Source organism: Sinocyclocheilus rhinocerous, unplaced genomic scaffold, assembly GCF_001515625.1.
Source record: "Sinocyclocheilus rhinocerous isolate Xijiao unplaced genomic scaffold, SAMN03320098_v1.1 scaffold259, whole genome shotgun sequence".
In the NCBI taxonomy this organism is placed as follows: domain Eukaryota; kingdom Metazoa; phylum Chordata; class Actinopteri; order Cypriniformes; family Cyprinidae; genus Sinocyclocheilus; species Sinocyclocheilus rhinocerous.
Window position 1 is genome coordinate 690,805 of NW_015635083.1, and position 11,940 is coordinate 702,744.

Consider the following 11,940-nt stretch of genomic DNA (forward strand, 5'->3'; position numbering starts at 1 on the left):
TGTCCTGCAGAGTTTAGCTCCAACCCTAATGAAACACACCTGAATCAGCTAATCAAGGTCTTGCTAGGTATACTTGAAACTTCCAGGCAGGTGTGTTGAGGAAAGTTGGATCTAAACTCTGCAGGACAGCAGCCCTCCAGGACCGAGCTTGGTGACCCCTGCTCTAAGCAGTTATCGTCATAAAAACATTTCCACCCCTTTATAGAGTCCTGAGGAGGTCTTCATGGAGATCCGGAAGCCTCTGGAATGGCATTGTAAACAAATGGACCATTTTGTGGGACTCAACTTTGCCTCCAACTTCAACTTTGCATTAGTGGGGCACTTGCTCAAAGGTAATGATTAAAAAAATCAGTGGATCACACTGTAGAATTAATATTTCCATTAAGAATGTCCATTGCCTGCTTTGTACAAATGAATAAAAAAAAAATTAGGGTCAACATGCATTTATTTTAATTTGACTTATAACTAATGTCTGGTTTAAAACTAATCCGTTCCAATGTTTCAGAGGGATAATAATAATAATAATAATAATAATTATTATTATTATTGTTATTATTATTATTATTATAAATTGGGTTTAACATGCCATTTTAATTATTGATTTATTTTTTTAATGTAATTTTCCATTTTTATTTCACAATATTTCCAAAGGGTTCATAAATTAAGGGGTTGAAAAGGCTTGAATATTAAAATAAACTAAATAATAATGATGATGATGATGATTATTATTATCCATGTTGAACCTGATTTATTATTATTATTATTTTTTGTACTTTTTTACATTTTATTCATTCTTCTAGGTTGCTGAATTTATGCATTACTGTTGTATAAACAGACCAGTTGATGCATTGAGCAGTTTTAACAGTCGATCACATTGAGCATTTGCAGTTCATCAGTGAAAGGTCTTTCATGTGTCTGGTTCCTCATATTTGTCTTTTCTTCATTTAGGATACAGACATCCCTCTTCCACCACTGTGGCCAGGACAGTCCGTATCCTTCATACGCTCCTGGGCCTGGTGGGAAAACACCGTAGCTGTGACAAGTTTGAGGTGAACACGCAGAGTGTGGCCTATCTGGCAGGTACATTAAAGCCAGTACAACCTTAAGCAAACAATCACAACCTGTTATGAAGTAGATATGCATCTTAATTCAGATGGAAACATCTAAAGTGTATGTTTGTGTATAGCTTTGCTCACAGTATCAGAGGAGGTGAGGAGCCGCTGCAGTCTAAAGCACAGGAAGTCATTACTGCTCTCAGAAGTTACCATGGAAAACTTTCCCATGGACACGTACTCCGCGTATGACACTGAACCTGGATGCAGGTGAGAATTTTTCATCATACAGGTTTGAATTTTCTGTTTTTCTTTCTCCTATTTACTTGTATTTCCAACCACACTATATTGATATTTTTTTTAATTGCTTTTTTTTGTTGTTGCTTGTTGATTTTCACACTCTCTTATGTGTCAGGCTACTGCGTGAAAACCAGCCCTGGGCTTCTCCGAAAGTGTCAGACCGCAGTCTTGCACCTCCGTACTCTGCAATGGGGCAGACCAGCCTTCGCCCACGCAAATCCATGAGCGTAGACATGGGCCAGCCGTCACAGGCCAATGCGAAGAAACTTCTGGGTATTAGCGGTCTGATGACTTCATTCTTTCTAAGAGGCTCTTAAACATGCTGTAGCTTTACTTTAGCTTCATACTTAAGTGCTTTTATTTTTATTCTAGGCACTAGAAAGAGTTTTGATCATCTGATTTCGGACTCAAAAGCCCCAAAGAGACCAGACATGGAGTCAGGCATCACCACACCTCCAAAGATGAGACGAGTTTCTGAAAATGACTATGAGATAGGTGAGTTTTTTTACAATTATGAATTAAATGTGTTATGCTACAGGCCAGTGCTAATCTGTATGCAGTAAATGTTAATTGGGCTTTTGAAATGAGAGAGGTTGAATTGCCAACACCTCTTCTTTATTCCAGAAACTCAGCGAATAGCCAACTCCTGCTACAGGCCAGTGCTAATCTGTATGCAGTAAATGTTAATTGGGCTTTGAAATGAGAGAGGTTGAATTGCCAACACCTCTTCTTTATTCCAGAAACTCAGCGAATAGCCAACTCCCATTTACGCAAAGTTTCTGTGTCTGAGTCCAATGTCCTCCTAGACGAGAATGTTCTCACAGACCCAAAGATCCAGACGCTGCTCCTTACTATACTGGTGTGTGCTCCATACTACTTTTCATTGCACTTGAACTTGTGCTTTAAATCCTTCTACAGGTGGAATTGTCTTTGTATATTAAATGTTTTTTCTTTTCTATTGCCTTATGTATAGCACAAGAAAGTTAAATGAAGATCTTTTTCTTTCTCCATCTATGATGGTTTTTATATTATATTTACTGTTGTATAGTGAAGTATTGTTTTTAATTGCAGGCAACACTGGTGAAATACACTACAGATGAGTTTCATCAGCGGATCCTGTACGAGTATTTGGCTGAGGCCAGTGTGGTGTTCCCCAAGGTCTTTCCAGTAGTGTGAGTGTCTGCCATATTACATACCAACACATCACTCCGAGTCATTCAAGATCCATTAGTCTCCTATTATTTCCCATGCTAAAAATATTTCATGAGTTTCAGGGTTGTGTTGACGTGAATGGAAAGATACAGAAATGAGGTGTTACCAATTGTTTTTGTAAAATTATCCAACAAGTTTGAATGTTTAAAATAGTTAAAGGGTTAGTTCACTCCAAAATGAAATTCTGTCATCATTAACTCGCCCTCATGTAGTTCCAAACCCATGAGAAATTTGTTCATCTTTGGAACACAAATGAAGATATTTTTAATGAAACCTGAAAGATTTCTGTCCATCCACTGAAAGTTTGTTCACCCAAAACTCAACTCTCATGCTTCAAAAGGTTTTTTTATTTTTCAAAACATTTGCAACAAGTTTAATCCAAGTCTTCTGAAGAGACATGATCACTTTATATAATGAGCAGAATTAATTTAGTTTTTTTTCCACATATAAACATTCATCAGCGAACATTGGCAATCATTGGTTCTCATGTCAAGCAAAGCATGCTTGAGCTTCTGTGGCCAAATTTGAATGCTGTAAAAGCCTAAAATAAACATATAAAGCTGCTTAATATTTTGTTCGAAACCATTTTTTAGGATTATTTAATGAATAAAAAGTTCAAAACAACAGCATTTGAAGTTTAGAGATCTTTTGCGAAACTATAAATTACTTTACTGTGACTTTTGATTAATTGAATGCATCCTTGTTGAATAAAACTCTTAATTTCTTATAACAATCTTACTGAGCCCAAACCTTTGAACGGTAATGTATGTTTGTGTGTAATTGAAGTATCTTTTTGCATACACTAGATATGGAAACAATGTCATGACACTGTTTTTATTAGTTCTTGAGAGTAATTTTTGATTTAAAAGTGTCTTTACTGTAATGTACAGCTACAGTTTCATACTACTCCCAAGTCACTAATCGTCATAATGATGCATACCTATGAGTGTGTTTGGCATGAGTAATACATATAAAGCCACATATTCAAATAATAATCCTCTAGCCAATTGAGTTCCATCAAAAAAAATGTGAAGAATGCGAGAAGAGTGTGTTATTGTTTTGTACTACACCTACATGACAACAAGTTTTTTAGGTCCACTTAGATAATTTACACTAATTAGCTTTCGCAATATGCATGAAAATGATCCGGTCTGTTGAATATTTAGTTTCGGCCCTGTAGTTTGACATTCATTTTGCCTGTGTCATTTTTATCCATTATAGCCATAACCTGCTGGACTCCAAATTAAGCACCGTCCTTTCCATGTGCCAGGACCCCAACCTCCTGAACCCCGTCCATGGCATCATTCAGAATGTGGTTTATCATGAGGAGTCTCCTCCCCAATACCAGCCGTCCTGCTTGCAGAGTAAAGCCAATCTCTTCAGTCATTTCTCAACATTCACATTTCTTGGCAGATGCTTTCTTAATTGTCTAAAAGCAAGTTTTTAAAGTAGCGCTGTCAACTTATCATATTAATTTAGTGCTATTAATTTGTATTTTTTTATTTAAAAATGCAAATATTTATAGACTGTTATTATTAAATTGATTTCGCATGTAATTGCAATTTTTAATCGATTAACAACACTAGTTTAGTATTGTTTAGAGTTCTGATGTCTGACTGATTCCCTTTTTTTCTTTTGATTCTTCATCACTGTCATCTGTCTCTGCTGTCACCTCTCTCTTTGTCTCACAGGTTTCGGTTTCAACGGTCTTTGGAGGTTTGCCGGGCCCTTCTCTAAGGTATGATTAACTGCTCCCATAAACACTTTTCATTTTCCAACAGAGCGCAGTGAAGAAATTGTGTGCTGCGGTCTCTCTGCAGCTTTCTAGATTTATTGACCAAAACGGCTTCCCCAAACATCTCCCACACCCATCCTGTGTCTGTGCCCTCTTACTCTCCAACAGTTCTGCTGTGGTTTAAAAAGGTGTAAATGACAGGGATGTATTGCTTATTTATCCCTTGCTGAAGGAACTGTTTTCCTTCTTTCATGGCTCAGCAATAATGATCCGTTTCATCCTGCCTTGTCAGACCAGTAATTCAGGTTTTTACTTGCCCTGCCAATATTTTCATTGTTATAATCAGGGTTTGAAATTAACTTTTTCACTCACCAGCCAATTTTAAATCAATTAGAATGAAACATTTAAATAGAAATAAGCTATTAAAGTTTGTTTACATGCATTTTACCTTGTCGTGGCTGTTTTCAGGCAGAACCTTTAATGTTGTCATATCACACAACTGTATAACACAATTCTGTGTCATTTCTGAATGGGGCTAGTGATTTGACAGCGTTACCCGCCACAGCTGATTTTTACCCGCATTTGGCGGATTGGCGGGTGTTAATTTCAAACCCTGGTTATAATGTTTATTATATTAATAGATTTATAACCACAGCAAATCCTAAATATCTAGGTTATTCCAGTCATTAAATGTTGTCACTATTGCTATTGCTCATACTCAAGGTTAGAGTAATCAAACTTACACTCATAATGACGAAACGGGTGTGAATAATATCCCTCAGATTGTGTCATATGTAGTGACCCAAATATTTTAAATAAAGCTAAATCATTAAGTCACTCCTGCTTTTACTCTCTCCAACAGCAAACCCAAATTCCAGACTATGCCGAGCTTGTGGTTAAGTTCCTAGATGCTTTGATTGACACTTACCTTCCTGGTATCGAAGAAGAAGGAGGGGAGGAGTCACTGCGCACCCCCACCTCTCCATATCCGCCCACCGTCCAGAGCCAGCTCAGCATCACGGCCAACCTCAACCTGTCCAACTCCATGACATCTCTCGCCACCTCACAGCACTCACCAGGTCAGTGCTCACTTCCTGCATCATTACACACACACATAGGCGCAAATTAGTCGTAGTCGCTCACTTAACTTCACACTTCACATTCTTCCCGAGCTACTGACACCTGCTCGCATAAATACGATTACGTGAGTCACGATAACGCTAACACATGTGCTGTCGTTGCGACATACCCTAGCAATAAAAAATAACACAGTAACAGCTCTGTTTGGAAACGCGCTGCTTTTGCAGTTTTTAGTGCTTTTCTGTCTACTTTCACATCTCGAGACCTCTAAAAGTGTCGCCAGTTTACAGTTTGTCGGGCTTCGCTATACGTGCAAGATTTAGAGTAGACCATCGTACAGGGCTTTGACAGTTGGTTGTGTGTGCATTTGACACCTTTGCTTTGCGTTTGTATCTTCATTAACCTCACTGCATTCTGTCTCCTTTTTATTGGGAATGTGCTGTCGGTTCAGAGGGCCCTATAGTTTATAGACGGTCCCCAACTCTCTCCCATCCACGAACCACAGAGGAGGTGCCACCGAAAACAGCTGGTACAAACCTAAACTATAGAGCTGTTTTGGGCAATTAATGTCCAGTTCTATAGTTTGCGAACTGTGGTAACTTATTTAAGTGCCTATTTCTTGTCTTTACTTTTTTTCAGTGGTGGCAGTGTGATACTATTCAGTTTAAATTGGCCATTAAAGGGTGTATTTTCATAACGGAGGTATTTTTATATACGTGTATATGTAACAGACGTCATTAGATGATCCAGCAAGCACTTGAGTGAATGTCTAAATCACATTCCTTCTAACTAATTTCTCCTTTTGATATGGATTTAATCTGCATTTTGAGCTAATATCAGCTACTGCTTAGCTTCGCTGTTCAGCAGAACTCTGCTTTTGTTGGTCATTTAGAGTAAAATGCACAAAGTTAGATATATTTGTAAGCTGCCATTTTTATTTTGATTTCCTGTTTCTTCCATTCATCTGTCCTTCCTGTCCTCTTTTGAGTTGTGAATGTGTCACTCATGTCTTTTTTTTTCTACTCTCTCTGTGTGAAGCCTGTCTGCCTTGCTCTAAGTCAGCTGTATTCCCACCTCACCTCGTCCTCCCAGGTACTCATCATCGACCTCTGTTGTGTGAAAATAGCAGTTGTTGCCATTCGCAGTGTGTTTGTATTGTAAATCTGCTGCTGGAATCAGTAGTAGATGCTACTGTCAGATCAAAGCAAGAGGGGCTGCTTTAACAGGAAGTGTGAAGAGAGATCACACGGGCCTGATATTAAGCGCAAATGAGGAGGACAGAACATTTGCAGTTTTAAAAGCATTCTGAAAGGCTTTTAACGCTTGAAATTGTTAGGCCATTGTCATTTTTAACCCTTGGTTAATTTAAGTCTTAATGTCTAAAAAAGTATACTGTATATAAATATACAGTAGTCTACATTTAAAGTTGATCAAAAAAGTTCATCAAAGTTGTCCTAAGACAAGAATGCATTTTGGTTTTAGGACAACTTTGATGAAAGGTTTTGATCCACTTCAAATGTTGACTAGTGTATATGAATTCTGTTACTTGCCTAAAAAAAAATTCAAATTATAAAAAAAAAAAATGTATCTTAAAATATAAACATTATTTATTATATATAATTTCTATTTTGTTTTTGATAAAAATCAACAATTATGCAATTAATCTCTTATTTAATTGTGTTTATTAATTTTATTTTATAATTTTATATATTTATTATATGTTAGTTAAATATTTGATAAATTATATGCAATTTTTTTTTCTTTAGTTTAATATAGATGGGATTATGTTATTTTGTTGAAATATTTTCTTTCTTAATTTACCCCCTGGTTTCACAGACAAGGTTTAAGCCTAATCCTAGACTCAAATTTAAGTCTGAGCTGTTTCAACTGAAAGAAACTTGCACTGACTGATCTTAAAATATATCAGTGCCTTTGTTTTGTCTCAAGATGCACACCAGTAATGTTTTTTTTCTAAGTACGTTTATAAAAATTACTTAAATGTCCTAATTGATCTATGGCCTAATCCTGGTTTAGTCTGAGTCCTGTCTGTGAAACCGGGCCTATATCCTCTTCGTCCCATGAGAGACATAAGGCACTGTTTATATATTATATAATTTTAAATGTGTATTATTGTTATATAAATAAATAAATAATGTAAATAAATTAGTTAAATTAATTAATTTAATAAAATTAATAATTTAATTTTAATAATATTAAAATTAATTAAAAGTTACATAAATTAATTTGTAATTAATACATATATAATGTAATTTGTTTTTTATATTTTTAATTTTATATATAAATTGATGCATACTAAGGCAGGTTATGTTTGGCTGTCTGTTGCTAAATAACTTGATATTTTATTACAGGACCACATTGTTTCTTTGCACCACAGTTTGGCTTTAGCACCCAGCTAAATACATCATAACCCAAAGTTTAAAGCAGTGTGGCCTTTAAAAAAATTACAAGTGTGAAATCTTATAAAAGACATTAACACCCAGTGTTAAACAGAGTGTGAAAAGCCTTTTATAGTTTACACTACAGTTTGTAAATTTGAACCTGTGAGAATAGTAATGCTGATATATGCCTTATAATAATTTACACAAGCACAACAGGCACATTTTAAAAGCACACTTATGTCTCATATCATGAATGCTCACAGGATCCCTGCATGAGACTTTCACCTCTGTGTGATAATGTAGTGCACTGAGACACCTGCTGTTCAATATGTGTACTTACAGTTAGACTCCATGCCAAAGCATACGTCTGTGAAACCTGACCAAATGCTTGAGTTGATGTTTTACATTTGATAAACGTAAATTAAGATTAAACAATTATTGTGAAGGTAATTGATTCGATTTAAGGTTTTGAGTAAGAAACAGGCAACAGTTGTGACTGGTATTACATTACATCTCTCTCCTGCAGGCATCGACAAGGAGAACGTTGAGATTTCTCCCACCTCGAGTCTCTCCACCAGTGGGCGAGCGCGACACGGGTCAGCCAGCCAGGTGCAGAAGCAGCGTAGTGCAGGCAGCTTCAAACGGCCAAGCATCAAAAAGATCGTCTGAGAAGATTTGAAGCATTTCTCTCTACTCCACGGCCATCGTTCTTCTCCACGAATCCTTTTTGCTTTCCGTCGTCCAGTTAACAAGGTTCCTGCATTGAAGAACCGCTTAAGTGTTTGTTTTTTTAATACCAGTTGAAGCTTGCCACACACTTGCCTAAATGAACTACTTCAGGAGAATGCACTGAACTCTTATGTGTTGCACTCAACATCGAAAATGTCTTGGGACCGACCACATTGAAATGCTAAATCTGTCTAGCTGAGGCGTCCACTCTTCGTTTTGCACAAACTTGAGATTATGTCCTCATCGATGTCTGAAAGAAACACAAGAATGAGAAACTGATCTGATCAACCACTACAGCAAACAGATGACCAACCGTGTGGAGACTCGCAGGCTCATTATCCTGGCCTGGCATCTGGCCTTTTTCCATTTTGTTCCGGACCCAATACGGGATGGACGAGGGGCCTGTCCTGTCCTGATATCCACAGGCTTGAAATCTGGATGGCGATCCAAGATTATATGTGTACTATACTATTGACGATAATAGCGATCACATGTTTTGGGTTCTTATTTTATCCATTGTGTGCCTTTGTCAGGGTTTTCAGCTGTGTATAGTTTGTAAAATAGGCAAGACCTTGCTAAGGAAGGGAAAACAGGTACTAATTATGAAAACGTGTTGCGGCTTTAACATTTACCATATTGTCCATACGTCGCTACGGTGTAAACTGTACCATGTGACCATCAACTACGAGAATATCATATTGCAGCTTCTAAATATTTATTCTGTAGATAATGTTTTCAGAGATCACATGAAGGTTTGCTTTGCGATCGGTCGTAAAAAAAACAATTCTAGAAGAGCAGCGGATGAGTATGTATTTTTTTCCCCCCAAAATGCACAAATCAAACACGACAAATTGGCATTAATATTCATGTTTTAGCATTGTCTCACTGTGGTGCAATATGTTTTTTTATTTGTTTCGTTGAACACTGTGTGTATACAAATTGCACATGATTTAAGTGTGTGATCAGGAAATATCCATGCACACTTTTATCTTCCCCTGTTCCCGTCTCACTAACAGCTCACGTACAGCACAGGAATCCCAATCCCACCACAAACTGACATAGTAACATTGCACCAAAGACTAGTTTGCAATATTGTGAGGGGAAACTGTTGTGAACTCCATTTAGCATATTTTTATGTCGGTCTTGTCTATGTTGTATGCCTTAAAGAATTATTATCTTCCATACAGTTCTCACTAGCGTTGTAACCATGTTTTTGGCATTTAATTTTATCGTTTTCCCACTCGTCGCCTAACCAGTGAATTGCAAAATTAAACACAATTGTGCCATTTAAGTTGGAATTAACATGCCATTTATTTGCAGGGCTTCACGGTGTATTTAACATACAATGGCCATCAAAATTGAAGTGGGCGATTTTTGTGTGCAATATGTTTTCTGCATTACTTTTCTGTCATTATTATGCCAATCTGCAAATCTACAAGGAGGACACGGTAGTGTACCTAGTAACAGACTCAAGTACATTGTCTCTTTGAAATGCTTATTAAAGGGAACTTGTATTACTAAAGAAAAGGGTACCTGCCAAATGTTTGAGGATGGAATATTTATGCATAATTTTAATTTTATGTTTCTGAAAGGATTGCATTGAAATACTAGATGTTTCACACTTAAAATTGGGACCAAATCAATGTCATTTTTCCATTTCATTTGTAGATTTATTTAACATTTTCCTATGTTTTACAACGTACTATACTGCAGGTCCAAAAATGTACGTTCATGCTGACTTGTGGTCATTTTAGGGCACCAAGTATTTACAGTGAAATATCATCCCAACAGCAGATTTCAGATCACAATGATCAAAAATTAAACTTGAAATGTTTATTCCTTCTCTATATGTCGTGATGGCGAATTTCACATCAGTCCATGTCAAATTTACAGTTTTTAAGATAAATTGAAAATATGAAGGAACATAATGACCCAATCGAGTGTTGGAAGTGTAAGATTTGTCTTCTTTTTTTGCATCCATTACTCTGAATAACCAGAATATAACTCCTTTTTCTTGAATCTTAGATGTTGCATTGCTACTACCAATCTACAACTGACCTATCAAAACTTTAAGACAATAATGAAGGCATAGTCTTGACTGCCATGATGGCGAATAGGACACATGACATGCCCCTAAGCCTTTTAAATTGCTTATGTAATTAAACTGTCTTATGTTCTCATCATAAACCTGACTAAAAAAGTGGTTTATTTTATATAATTCAAAATGTGTGTTTGTCTGATGCATTGCCACATTTTTAATTGCATTGGTCACCTGTAAATATGTTTGTGTAAAATTGGAAGGTATATAAATACAAGTGTAAATATATGTGATATTGTATTACTTGCTTTTTTGTAAAGCGGTTAGTTGCTGTTCATGTATAACATGGCAATTTAATTATACCAGTGTTCGTAATAAAAGTTTCCCTCAACCCTGTTACCCTGCTGTCTAACATGTGGAATCAATTTTTACTCTACATTTCTAACTGGGTTTTATTAAAGGGAAAGAAATGTTTAAATGCCAAGAAGATACCTGTATCAGATGTTTATCACCTCAGAAACTGCCATACAACCTGGGCAAAAACAAAATGTTTTAGAGGTTTGAACTTTTAATGATTTTGTATTGATAAAATAGTCAAAAAACTTGACTATAACCTCGCTTCAGGGGCATTGTAATGAAATCTAAATGATAAAGAGATACTCTGTGGATTACATTCATCAATTTTAACAACATTTAAAGTGATTACCTTTCCACAATCTCTTGATTCATCATGGTAAATGAGCCAACAATGGTTAGAGTTTGGTTTTGCAGTATTTCTATTCTGAATATATGGAAGAACAAAAGTACAACACAACTGCAACATCTCTGTTAAAACCAACTTTAACAAAATAAATAAAACAAGAAACAAACAACAAAAATATGCTCAAAAACGTCCTTTGACCTCAAATCTTTGACTTTGGAATCTGTTTGTGAAAGTGGCCTTTCACAAGCTAAGTAATCCATATAGATAACTTAACCATGCATTATTTATTTAGTCATTTAGCAGACTTTTTTATCCAAAGCGACTTACATTAGGGAGACTGACAAATTTTAACATCTTTTTTTATTATTTTATATTAATATATTTTAAAATGAATATTGTGTACTAGATAGTTCAGCATTTCCATCAGTTTTTAATCTTTTTCTTTTTCTGCAAGTTTACTTAAATGTTCCATATAGTCTCAATTAATATGAGGTCATATGTATAATTATACAAAAATCAAGATTATTTAGTCATTTAGCAGACTCTTTTATCCAAAGCGACTTACATTAGGGAGACTGACAAATTTTAACATCTTTTTTAATTATTTTATATTAATATATTTTAAAATGAATATTGTGTACTAGATAGTTCAGCATTTCCATCAGTTTTTAATCTTTTTCTTTTTCTGCAAG

The 11,940-nt window shown here is 35.8% G+C and overlaps 1 protein-coding gene across 1 annotated transcript; it reads left to right on the forward strand.

The window, feature by feature from the left end:
• Positions 1-209: 209 nt before the first annotated feature.
• Positions 210-10,325, forward strand: LOC107746656 (neurofibromin-like). The gene is made up of 13 exons (XM_016560963.1): positions 210-332; positions 949-1,080; positions 1,187-1,322; positions 1,468-1,625; positions 1,725-1,847; positions 2,093-2,211; positions 2,424-2,524; positions 3,786-3,928; positions 4,256-4,302; positions 5,162-5,378; positions 5,831-5,908; positions 6,418-6,471; positions 8,305-10,325. The coding sequence occupies exons 1-13, from the start codon at positions 224-226 to the stop codon at positions 8,445-8,447; spliced, it is 1,560 nt and encodes a 519-aa protein (XP_016416449.1). The 5' UTR covers positions 210-223; the 3' UTR covers positions 8,448-10,325.
• The last annotated feature ends 1,615 nt before the right edge of the window (positions 10,326-11,940 follow it).